Here is a 13324-nt window from a genome sequence, read left to right as displayed (position 1 = left end):
TGGGGGATACGAAGATCACCTAGACGGAAGGTGATCAATAGTCCCTTAAACACCTTAGGTCTGTGGTATTATGTCTCTTCTTGTCTCTTCTTGCTACCATGACTGCCCTGGGGTCCAGTGATGTGACTCCTCCCAATAAAACAGACAGCTCAAAGCGAAGGAGGGCACCATGAGCAGGCCATCCTCTCTGCCTGGCTGCAGTGGACTTCTCTGGGCTACAGATAAATTTGCTAAGGAACCTTGATGATGGAAGCTATCTTTCCTATGAGTTGAAGAGCAGTAATCCTGCAAAACACAGGGGCCCCATTCATTTGGAATGACTCAGCATGGGATCTCGGGCTATTATTATATTGTTATGACGCATTTCAGTCCTCTGAGAAAAAGCCCAGTGGGTGGTAATCAGATTCGGCTGTGTGCCCAGCTGTGGTTCAGGGATGTCATAGCTTAGCTGACCAATGACAATCAGTGCAGGCAGGCCCCCATATGATAAAGGCAAGGTGAGAGTTCTATATAAAGAGGGAGACCAAGGCAGGATGTTTGCTCAACTCAAAACCACAATGTGGATATGTAGCTTCTTGGCTCTAGCACCCTCGTGGAGAGGCGGAACCCAAGCCTGGGAATAATTAATAATTGGACAAGAAGAGGAACCATCTTGCCAGAAACGGCAGACAGCTGTCCGTTGATCATTGAAGTGGGTCTTGTAGACATGCCAAAGAGTTCAGTGGATATGTTCTCCCCAGGGTAACCTCCAAGTGCCAATTCCCATATGGTTCTCTGACGTCCCGAGAAAAAGACCATGGTTTTAAATGAGGAAATGAAGGAGTCACTGTAAGTGGCTCCAAATAGCTGAATAACCTTCTGAGGAGAGACCAAGGATGTTCCATTACCTGTGTTATGCATGATCTCTGGAGAACTAGGGTGTTGTGGGTAAGTGCTGCCCTGCATTAAACAGATTGAAGGGCTGCACCTATAGATACAGAGGGCTTCACACAAGACCCAGTTATCACTACCTGCTAGGTCCACTGTGGAGTGTTCCCTTCCAGGAACAGGGCACACCTGCCACTCGTCTTACTACTCTCCAAAGGGTCTGCTGGCTGACTTGATAGGCACCATATGTACTTAGAGCTAAATGACAGACACTGCTGGAGGACCATCTATTTCATTAGCAGAAGTCTTCTGAATAGCCACTCCAATCACAATGGGCCACAATAGTGACACTTCGTGTCCCCTTTACACTTTTCAACGCTCTGGCCCTAGGCAGTCTGTTTCTTGGACTCTGACTGGAGAAGAGGGGCTGACTACCAACAGGAACTATGTGTGAGAGACAATGGGCTAGAAAGCTGAATGTCTTCCTGCATAGTCCCAACTCAGGGAATTTATCTCTATTCCTGACAGACACACGTCTTTTGTTTGCTTTTTTTCTAGACAGGGTTTCTCTATGTAACAGCCCTGGCCTGGAATTAACTCCATTGGCCAAGCTGGCCTTGAACTCAGAGATCTACCTGCCTCTGCCTCCCAGAGTACTGAGATTAAAGGTGTGTGGCCACTTCCTTCAGGCTCAGATACATATTTTTAAACACAAGCATACTTGCTCGTGTCTGGGAAACATCTTTTTTCTTTTCTTTCTTTTTCTGAGACAGGGTCTAAGTAGCTAAGGCTAGGCTCAAACTTGCTATGCAGACCAGGGTGGCCTCAAACTCAAGAGACCTCCCTGGATAACAGGTGTATAACACCGCACCAGGTAGTTTTCTCAATTAAACTCAGGTACGTGGCCTCACATCAATCACAACAAGTTTCTTCTGTTGCCAAAGAGGGGCTCAGAGGGGCTGTAACTGGAAAAGAACAAGGCTGCTTAGGGTAGGGACATAGGAAGCCATGATTACCCAGGACTCTCAAAAGCCCGGGCTGAATAGGACTGATTCTGCTTTACATGAGATGTCTACCTTCCCCTGTGAGGTTGCCCCACAGACATACTGTGGGCATTGGCTGGTGCCACCCGGCACAGCTTCCTTTGTCCTTTTCTTATCCTGGGGTTCAGGCTCATAGTAACTGCTGCTCTAAATGCAAAGAAACAGAAAACTAAAAACAGGCACCCACCCCTCTCAAAGCTGCAGGCTCAGACTGTGAAGGGAAGTTGGATCCAGTGCTGCTTCAGTGGCCAGCATGGCGGGTGTGTCTGGGTTATAGACAGAGCTGTCGAGTCTAGCGTTAGGCCCGGTGCAGAGATGACTGTGAGGCACTGCGCACACCTGGCTTTGCTGTCCTAGGAGTTAGTTCCAGGAGCCCTTGGGGTGAGGCAGCAGCAGGTGGTAGGCCCAGGCTGATGGTACGAGCATTACTATGCTCAGGCTGCTGTGGCACCATCGGTACATGGGTTTCTAGTTATTCTGAGGTATTTCAAATGCATGAGGCTCATGAATAAAGAGGCGGCACACTTTATTCAGACAAAATACGTGGCTCTGAGGCACTCCCCACTGACCCCCCCAGGCTCTGCTGCCAGTGTACACCAATTCTCATGGGGGTGTGGGCAGGAGTCCCCTGTGCCACTCAGGTACTCTACCTTCCTGCTTAGCTTTCTACCCGCCTGTGGTTTTCTCTGAGAAGCACCCTGGGAATGGACAGCAGGTGGTGGCCAGCTTCTTTTGGTGTGCTCAATGAAGAACTCACTAATCTACTGCTTATCTCAAGATCTTCCAGCCCCTGAACCTGCTTCGAGCTGAGGCTGGGCAAAGGTGCATGGGAAAATGGAAACAAGACTCCCTAGGACAACTGCCCTGCCTTCTGCGTTCTGCCCATTACTGAGTGTGGCCTCCAGGCAGCCAGCATGGCCTTTCGACTCACCGAGCTCACCAGCAGCCTTGATGTCCACGTTGTCATAGCCACTGCCAATTCTCACGATCACACGAAGAGCCTTGAACTTCTCCAGGTCTTCCCTGGTGAGGGTGATAGTGTGGTACATCATGGCACCCACAGCCTCATTCAACACCTGTGGGCAGGGACATGAGTCACAGGTCAGAACCCCTGGGAACACAAGGCTCTGAGACTTTGTTAGCAGAAATTATAGGATGGAGACATGGAGTAAGTGCCTGAGGGTGGCAGAGTAGGCTAAGGACATCGGGAATTCCATACACTTTAGGCATTCCTGTGTGTGACTACTGTGCTTACTGACATCAGCTGGCCTGGAGGGGCCCAGGTAAGGTGGGGTGCAACCCACCTTTTCATGGATTTCCTGAGTAGACTGTGCATCACAGAAGGCCACAGTGGCCAGATCCTTCAGGATGGGCATTTCCACGGTACAGTCTCTGCCGTCGAGCAGTGCCACTAGGGGGCGGGGATGCAGGGGGCCGTTCATGATCTGAGGGCGGATACCTATAAGGAGAAGAAATGTGTGGTAAGTACACTGTAGGGAGGGTGTCCTCAGTGGCTGATGCCAAGGCAAGCAGAGAGCACACAAGTCTGGTGGAGCCAAGGACATGACACAGCTTTACCAGCTAACGGGGGGGGGGGGGGCGGCAGCAGGGAGTGAGGGGTAGTGATGTTCCTAGATCACTGGAGGGTAAGTGCAGAGTTCTGGTATGAACTCACTTCGCTCTAAGACCCAGAGGGGCAATTGTATAGCTCACTTGAATTGCCCCATAAAGTAAAACTCTGGTCCAGTGAGATGGCTCAATGGGTAAAGGCACTTGCCACCAAGCCGCATGGCTTCAGGGTAACTGACTCCCACAGTGCAGGAGAGAACTGACCCCTGCAAGTTGTCCTATGATTTCACATGTGAACATACACAGACCCGAGAGCTGTGTCCATCTCCCTCTGGCACCCTCTCACTGCATGCAGAGACATCCTCACACCATACTGGCAGTCAGGGCAGACAGTGAGCCCAGAGTAGAGAGAATGTCTTTGTCCTGGTCTTACGGGAACAAGCTGTGTTGAAAGGGAATCTGACTGAATGGCAGCCAGACCCTGATATTATAGCATTCCCAGCATTCACCTGCCACCTGCCTGAGTGGTCGTGCCCCAAGTTCTAAAATCCTTTCATACTGGCAATGGCAAGGTAGTGAGCAGCAGGGTACACCCCAAGTCCTCACTGGCCCATGGCTCAGGTAACTGACAGGTTGGTCCTATAAGAAAACAAAGCCTCAGCCGGGTGTTGGTAGCGCACACCTTTAATCCCAGCACTAGGGAGGCAGAGGCAGGTGGATCTCTGTGAGTTTGAGACCAGCCTGGTCTACAAGAGCTAGTTGTTCCAGGACAGCCTCCAAAGCCACAGAGAAACCCTATCTCGGAAAAAAAGAAAAGAAAAGAAAGCCTCACTATCCCCAGTAGGTCCAGGTGAGGTCCCTGGAGGTGGCTGCTGTCACAGAAGGTGAGGTGACAGTGACATCACACAGTTGTTGATGTATTCATCCTGTCAATCAGCTACAGAGCACTGCTTGCTAACCAGATGAGCAGCTGAGGTATGTGAGGTTCTGATGCCACCCTGCCTTCTTTTTACTAAGGGAGCGTGCAAAACGGCCAGAGTCTAAGAACATGGGTTGAGCGTCTGGCAGTATCAGACTACATAGGTCAGAACTCCTTCCCCAGTCTCTCAAGAAGCTTGGCTTTTGGAAAGTGCTACCAGGATGGTTCACTGTACCAAGTCGGGAGTTCACGTATTAATTAAGGAGTAGTTTACCTCACCTTGCTAGTGAACAAGACAGTGCCAGGAGGAACAAGCCAGAGATCTAGAGCCATTCAGTACACCTGGAGTGGCTGAGAGCCTCCATCTAAGAGGTCCATCCACAGTCCCAGAGCATGTTATCTGTTACCTGGGTAACAGACTCCAGGTTGCCTAGCGATCAGTTCCCTCCCTGACATGGTCTCCTTTTTTTCTTTGGTGAATCCTTTCCTTTGTTCTTTCCATCAGGAGAGGTGGGTTGACAGTACCCTCAGGGCACCTGGCCAAGACCTAAGGTATGAACCCCAGTTGAGAAAAACTCTGATAGCAAGGCAAGGGAAGAGGGGTGGGGGGACAGGACAGGATGGGACGGGACAGAGACCTGTTGGGTGTGTAAGGATGCTGACTGGGGATGACCGGGCAGGTGGCAGTGATACCATGGAGCCTGGCAGAGGAGCCACCTAGCACACCTTAGGAGGAGGAGGGCTGGGAACCTGTCCCCCCCACCTCCCGCCAGTATCAGGGAATACAAACTCAGAGGCAGAGCCCTGGTGATCTTAGCACACAGCTCCTAGCACATCGCCCTCCCACCTGTTTCAACAGTTCTGATGAACTGTACCATTTTTACAGATGAGGGTGCCATGGGCACATCTCAGGGTAAAGTACATTTATATTAATATGATACATATGACCCTCAGGGGTGGGCAATCAGTCCTCTGGTTGGCCCCTGGCCTGGAGCTGTGGCTCATTTTTTCAATCGCCAGGGGAGTTTTTGGAGAAAGGAAGCCCAAGGCATAGTACCTAATGAGATGTATTCCAAAATGGAGTTTAGGTACTAGACACTGTTCATGGCTTTTCCACATAGCCAAACCCTGAGATTGACAAGGACCTGGCAATGCCGCCATCATTCTCCACCTCCCACATACTTGGGAGACACTTGATGATAAAGTGTTCAGTGACTATACAAAATGATGATATATCCCTCTACTCATCTCCAAAACTTGTTCTGCCCAATAACAATTAGGCTTGTTATGGGAACACAGGCAGTGCCCCACCTCTGACGGCCTACCCAGCATCATGGGTGGGGCAGAGAACTCAGTTCCCCAGCTGTCAGTTACTAGCTGGCGCCAGGACTGCCTCTAAACAACATGGAACTTGCTCTCTATCTCTCTGGAACCATAGAGCTGCAGGTCCCTCGATGTAATATTGCTTGGAGATCAAACTGCTGAGCAGATCACATTTATGCCAGCCATCTGGCTAATACCAGGTGCAAAGGCCTTGTAGACCCCAAGTGACCTCTAGACAAGAGACATGGGCAGCTTCTGGCCAACCAGCCTCTGTGCCACTGTAGTTGGAAAAAGCATTGTAGGACACTGCATGTCCAGAAACACATGGTCCTGCTCCACATATACCAAGAGCTATGAGCAGATAAGCCACCGACTCCCTTCAAGTATTAGGATGTATGAATACTTTATAGTGTAATGTACACTTAAATTAACAGCACACGGATGACCCTCCAGGACGGAAAGTCGAGTTATCTCCTGGCTCGGGATCTACCCATGGCTGCCATGCTTCCCAAAGCAGCAGTACCAGGAGGGAAATGTGGTGATCCCGTCCCACAATCATGCCCTGTTATTTCTGAGACCCACTTTCCGTTTTCTTGGGCACTGTATGAATAAAGATGAAGAAAGGAAGGAATCCATTTCTAAAATGTGGTCTGAATCTATTTCTGTTGTTTGCCGATTAAGAACCTAGGTTCAGGGGACTCTGTGGTTAAGAGCACATATTCTTGCAGAGGACCTGGGATTCCATTCCTGGCTCCAACATGGTGGCTGACAACCAACCATCTGTTAACTTCAGTTCTAGGAGCTGTGTTGCCCTCTTATGGCCTCCCTAGGCACTGCATGCATCTGAGCCATACACACATACACAGGCAAGCAAAAATACCCATACATACAAAAGCCTTTGGATCACAAGAGTTTGAATACCGCCTTGCGACGTGGGCTAAAATGTGAGCATGTTTCCCAAAGGTTCTTCCCTGGGACTTTGGTCCTTAGTACAGTTAGGGTGTGTCCTTGGAAGGGAGCAAGAATTTGTAAGTTTCTCCAGAGGATGTTGTAATATATGAGCCTGTTCTCCCTGCTTCCTATTTCAGGTACTGTCACCATCCTCTATAGCCAGGATGTTATCTGCTGCTGGGACAGAAGCTGGCAATGTACTCTGGAAGTCCTGACACCTTACTCTAGCCAAGCTGGAATCAAGAGTCAGAGACCAGGAACTCATGGATGGCACCCAGACAGAGTCTCTTAGATGCTTAAGTTACTTTGCTGGAACTCTCTAGATGTTTCCCACCAGTTGTCGACTTTCTGGGTAGCATCAGATTGCCACCTGCAGGCCACTGATTTTTAAACTAACTTGCTGTGCTCTAAAACCTAAGGGATATATACCCAGGAATGGCGAGGTCAAGGCAGTCAGGCTGACAGAAGTTAAACAGCCCTTTAGAGATTCCAAGATAAAAAGGTGTCGTCCATGGAGTCCTATGTGCCTAGCATGATACCTAGTCTTTAAATAATTCGTTACCAGCTCTGAGACCCATAAGATAACCGGGGAAGCTGCTGAGTCGGTCATATGGGTAGCTCCCAGCCTCACCCACAGGGGCATAGAACCTGGGAGGAAAAACCAGTGATGGAGATCTAAGAGCTGCTACCACCTGCAAGGTGAACCCCTCAGAGGGACCAATGGAGTCCCCCCCAGTGTCTTAAGACAAGCCTCCCCATTGGTTTGGACTTTTCCCTATTATATGGCCACTTTCCATTAGAACATAACCCTCCTGGATGGGCACAATTCATTTCTAGAAAGTCAGGTGGGAAACCATAACTGAACTGGTGTGTGTGTATACCAGAGGCTTGGGATTCACAATGCAAACCCAAAACTGAGGTTCAGGGTCAGGGTGAGGGCTGGATGCTGACACAGTGGTCATATGGCTCAGCCTCAGTGCATCCCCAGCATGCCTCTTGTTCTGCCAACACATTTAAGCACATTGCGGAACTGTTTCTGTCCTGCCAGTGTAGGGATATACACAACAGCAAGAAGGTTCTCGGGGCAGCAGTGGAGCCTGCAGCAGTTGCAGCAGCTAGCCAGGGAGCGGCCAATGGCACCCAGCTCCGTGCTGAGAAGCCTGGGATTCAGGTGGCAAGTCTTGCTAAGACTCACCTCTTTACATCACACCATCTGTAAGGTCAGAAAACACAAGAATCAGCAGCCTCAGCTTTTGTTGGCACAGCTCCGAGGTCACAGGCCTCAGCACCAGGGTGCACCACATCACAAGGCCTGCTGAATCTTCCCGCCAGGCACTAGTGACCTTGACCTCTGTTGAACTGAGGGAAGGAACCTGAAGGTCAGTCAGTGTTTACCCACCACAGAAACAAGATGAGCCTGGAATGAAGCAGGGCCCCTTGGGGACACGCCCAGGAGAAGGAAGCAAGGACCACCAACACAAGTGAAGGCAACAAAACAGCTGCACAGCGCGGCAGGAGCCTGCTAAGAAGATCCCATAATCCCCTCAAACCCGAGGACTAAGCTGTGCTGGATTCTGAAAAGAGTGTACCATAAAATGCCTAGGATAAAGAACCACTGGCTAAGAGGTCTCCATTGTTTCTAGAATGATCTTCTAGGGAGCGACAAAACTTAGATGCACCCCAGTAGGGCTTGGGCAAGGTAGCTGGGCCCATGACAGGCCCCACAAACAGGCAGAGCTGGCTGAGAAAGGATTGGCCCACTGCTACCGCATAAGCCCTGAGGGGCTAGCTGGTCACAAGGCCTCCTCAGGAGAGGCTGAGGACTTCTTAACTCAGGAGTTCTTCTGGGTGGAGACTCTAGGAGGGCCACAAGAATGCCATGCTAAGTAGGTTGGTTTGCTTAACACTATTGTATTTTGGTGGGTTACAGCTCAAGTGAGAAGAAGTACAGATTGCTGCTCCAAAGGCCTGGGCCATGGCGGTGGGCCATACAGACTTCCTGTGTTCACACCTGTATTTTTGGGCAGAATGCCTTCCAGGGGGAATGTAGAGCCCTACACTGGTGGGAACACTGTTGTGTTCCCAGCTCAGTAATAGGTAAGCAAACTTAAGACTACTCTCCCATCCCAAAGAGATCAGCATTTGCTGTTACTTCAACTGGGTTCTACCCCAAGACAGACACCTCTACAGCTTGTCCAGAGTGCTCAGACAGAGGAAAAGGACAAGTACTTTCTCTTCCCATGTCACCTGCCAGTCTCCAGCAGCTGCTGGTGCTCAGAAATGAAATGAAATGTCTCCTAACAAGTTCTTTGAAGTGGGTCCCTGAAGAACATTACCAGACACTGACCAGAAAATAGTGTGTCAAAATGCATAGCCAAGGACACAGGCTCCGCTGGTGTTCTTGCTAAGATGAGCTGTGTGTCCTACATCCCTGGTGGCCTGCCTCACCAGGGTGGTCCCTGGGCATTGGGTCTGGTTATCTCTAAGCGGGAGGATCGCTCAGTGATGGACTTTCCTGCATCCCACCCTGCTTTCTTAAGTCACTAATGACAAAAGCAGGTTCTGATTTTCCAACACAGAAAGTGAGAGGCCAAGAGGCGTGCTGAATTCTCTCAAGGTCACGGAGGAGGAGTTGACTCAATTCTACTTTAGGGCTGGAGGGAGGAGTTCAGGCTTACAGTGATGTAAAGTGGGTAGGCTGTCCCACAGTCACCATTCATAGGAACTGCAATAATGACCTGAACACCAGGCCAGGCCAGGGATGCATCCAAGAAAACACATCAAGTCTTCCAGAAAGAATACCAAAAGCACCTCCTTCTATTGCTGCCTTTGTGTGGAGGGTCGGGTCTTCAGTTTCCACACTCACTGAGCAGACCCACCCATCCACCCATCAATCAAAGACAGGAGCTGGAGAGTCCCCAGTCCTGCACAGGGCCAAGGATCTTACCAGGCAGGTTTCCTCGCTCCATGGGGGGCAGGGGTGTCTTAGGCTTTGAGCCCTAAGAGAAAAACTATCATGATAACTGTCACCCAATGTCATTCTGTAGCACCAAGGGAGAGAAAAACTCCAAACTCCCTTTGATTTTACAAGGCCTCTGAGGTCCATGGCTGAGGCTTGGTGGCTGGTCCCTAGAGTCCTCAGAGGAGAGCCATAGTCTGGGAGAGAAAGGATGTAACTGCTATAGGTATGTGATTTAGTGCCCGTTCTCCCCAAACTTGACTGGGGATACCTGGTCACTCTTGATAGTGGCCTGTGATTCAACATGAACTGATGGACATGCCAGATAAGACATACCCTGGCCCAGAGTCAACATAGGATTCCACAGAATCGTGGGTGACTTCCTCTACAGGAACAGCCTTGAGGTGGCCTGCGGCTGGTGTCTCAGATGCCCTGAGCTTTGCATATACTGGCCCATGGGCCAGACAAGGCATGATGAAACTTTGAGATAACTAGGGACTCCTGGGCTTCTGCCAGTGCACTGACTCAGAAGGAACATCCTCCCACAAAGCCTCAGGCAGAGAGAACTCAGGGACCACACTTCAGCTATAATGAGCAAGGTCAGGAAGGTGGGGGTGCAGATCACCCCACTCTGGGACTTCCCACAGCCACTCACCTGCAGCCCAGGTGACCCTTCCACACGGTAACTGCTAAGAGAAGACGACGGAGGGCTCCAAAGGACCCAAAAAGAATACCTGTCAATCAAAGCTCTCTGTGTATGTATTTCTGCCAGTAATTCCCTATGGCAGGTGGGGTGTTTACTTTCAATCAGGCCAGAGAAGAAAGATGTGTTCCACCTCCCTCTGATGCACTAGCTGAGTTTCCTAGAGAAACAGCAGCCTGGATTGTGTGTCAAGACAACCTACTCTCCTTTCCTGTCATGAGACTCATTTTCCAGATTTTGATGGAACCATGCATAGGACAGCCAAGCAGGAAACCACTCTTGCAAGCTAGTGACCAACTGACAGAAAGAGCCAAACACTTCTGCAAGGCCAGGGCAGAGTAACACAGCAGAACAGCATTGCTGAGGACTGCAGGCAAGAACCACCAAATACCTTCTAGAGTACAGCCTATGCCCTGTGTGGTCCCAGAGCAAGGCCAGGCTAGTTCAGAGCCACACCCTTCCTGACTTTAAAAGAAGTGCAAGGACACAAAATTCCATCCTCCCACGTCACTCATGCAGCTAGAACCTGGTGGCTTTGCTTTGGGCTCCAGCCATCGCCTTGCAGCCCTGGACGTTTCTAAGAAGGAGCATCGTGACAGGATGTGAGTAGCTCTTAAATGCTTAAACTGTGCCCATGGCAACAGAGAGAATGCCAGAGATAAACACCATGGAAGACTGGAACAGAAACCTGTCCAAGGAATCTGGAAGAGGACAAGAGCCACACAGGAACATGCAGAGCCCAGAGGTGGTCCCTGGTATCTCACCCTGATGTCAAGATCATTTGAGACGGTTTCCTAATTGGTCTGGCATTATGTAGCCCAGGCTAGACCAAAGATTGTGGCAATACGTCTGCCTCCCAAGTGAAGGGCTACAGAGGTCTGAACCTTTGTACTCAGACTCTCCTTATTGAAGGCTGAGAAAACCCACTGTGTTTAAGTACCTGGGATCCCTGTACCCAGCACTGGGGCTTCAAAAGCTAGGGGATAGAGGGGGAGAAGTCTTAGCCAGCCTGAGTGATCTGTGAGGACATGCCAGTTTCTTTTGGCACTTGCAGGGCCTTTTGTGCAAAAACCAGGAGGCAGCAGCAACTGGGATGGCAGAGGCCTAGGTGCCCCATGTGCTCACATCACAAAGACACAGCGAGAGGCACAGCCGACTCATGCCAGAGGACCAGGATAGTCTGTGGGCAGCCTGGTCCCTGGGAATGGAACACATGCTACCTTGCCCCTCCAAGGGGCAGACCTGGCTCGGTACTCTCTCTACATCAAAGTAAGCACAGATGTTACTGTCATTCTGAAGCTAAGGCAGCCCCTGGGGGCCAGCAGAAGAGAGAAGAGGCCCCGTCTGTTCCACGTTCTCCATTCCGCAGGAGTTTTTAGAGGCCCACCAAGAAAGTGACTCTTGAGGACCCTTTTGTAGGCTCACCATCTGTGAGGCCAGTAGGCTGACGTTCCCAAGTGTGGCAGCTGGTCGGTCCCCACCCCTTCTTTCCAAAGTCATTTTTTCTAAGCATTCTAGGTTCAAATCCCCACATACAAGGAAACACTAGACTGTACCAAGTCACATTTATCACTCTCTGTATTAAGGGCATCTGACAGAGAAGTCCTCAAGCGCTTGGGGGAGGGGGGACACAGCTTTGAGCATCATAGAGGAAAATGGACCACAGGACTTGGCTCTGAATTCTCCTGACAAGAGTTCCTATTGTCCATTCCAGCCTGGACACAGGGGAACTACAGAGGGGGCAGCCACTCTCCAGGGCCCAAAACTACATGGAAGAGTCAAGCAACACAAATGGAGTTAGGCTTTGATGAGCCTGAATGGCAAAGATAACATAGGCAGCTGCTCTAACACAAGGAAGGCCAGGAGTGCAGAGGAGAGACACTTCAAGAAAGTAAATGTCAACATCAGAGCGTTAGCTAGGTGACCAATCAAGAGGACACACACATCAGGGTCATTTAGAGAAAGCTCCCCCACAATAAAAAGCTCTTGGGTTTGGTCCTCAGTGCAATGGGAGTCTGGGAATCCACTGTTTCACTCACTAAATGCTAGAAAGCTTTCAGAAGAATATTCTACTCCTTGTGTTCAGGCTCACCAGGAATGGTCTGTGTTCTGGCCTGGTTCCCCAGCTTCATATTTTTTTTTTCTTTGCCCATTTAATCTTGTCCTTGTTATAGTTGCTGATAGCTTAGCCCTGGTCCTCTAGGGACCAAAGAACAGCTTGCCTTCCATTTAATCAAGAGACTGTTCTTCACTCTAAGGAGGAAATTCCCCAACTCCTATAAAGAGTTTGGTCATGTGGTCAGAGCAGCTCAGGACCAAGTGTAGCCCTGACTCAGGCACCAGGCAGGGACAGGCCAGACTCAATAAGGGTCTACAGAGTCACACACAGGCCCTCCTTGGGCTTGCCATACCTAGAGTGGTGAGTGAATACAATATAGAACTTTGGAACTTCATTCAAGGAGACCATGCCCGCATCCTTACAAACCAAAGAGCCCACCCTCAACATGCAGAAAGCACTTCAAAGAAAGAAATTTGAGGCAATCATGGGGGCCCTGTGGGGGCAATCCCCATCCTGACTCTGATGGCACCAAGGCAACATTTCTAATCAGATCATGTGTTCACATGGCACACCATGCCATTTGATAAACAGCCATAGATTTTTTTTTTTTTTCCAACTGACCTTAACAGTCCTTAGTAACAGCCCTGGCAACGAGATAACTAGAATGGGAGGCTTCAGGGTGCTTCATCAGTGTGGCTACATTAAGAAAAATAGCTGGGGATGGATATGGGAGGTGGGTAGGAGGTCTGTGAGACTGCATCTCACACAGGAAAGAAACTGTCCTTGGCTCAACATTGGCAAGCTGTGCTTTTTGGGATTCGGGGAAGAACAGGATGGAAAACGGCCGCCACCATACTGGTGTTTGTGGCATCTGGTACAGAGAGGCTCAGACTCTTGGCCATGGGTGACAACACGTGACAGACACTGTGTC

At 50.1% G+C, this 13324-nt stretch overlaps 1 protein-coding gene across 5 annotated transcripts in view; it reads right to left on the bottom strand.

The window, feature by feature from the left end:
* Positions 1-13324, bottom strand: part of Ctbp2 (C-terminal binding protein 2) — a 130793-nt gene that overhangs the window by 11246 nt on the left and 106223 nt on the right. For all 5 annotated transcript variants that reach the window (XM_027409136.2, XM_027409137.2, XM_035442153.1 and 2 more), the window contains 2 exons: positions 3215-3369; positions 2842-2986 (listed from right to left, as the gene is read on the bottom strand). In XM_027409136.2, coding sequence (XP_027264937.1) covers positions 2842-2986; positions 3215-3369 — 300 coding nt within the window. The remainder of the gene's footprint in view (positions 1-2841; positions 2987-3214; positions 3370-13324) is intronic.

This window comes from Cricetulus griseus, chromosome 3 (genome assembly GCF_003668045.3).
Source record: "Cricetulus griseus strain 17A/GY chromosome 3, alternate assembly CriGri-PICRH-1.0, whole genome shotgun sequence".
Lineage (NCBI taxonomy): Eukaryota > Metazoa > Chordata > Mammalia > Rodentia > Cricetidae > Cricetulus > Cricetulus griseus.
Note: the sequence above shows the minus strand (reverse complement) of the source record. Positions and strands in the feature narration are given on the sequence as shown.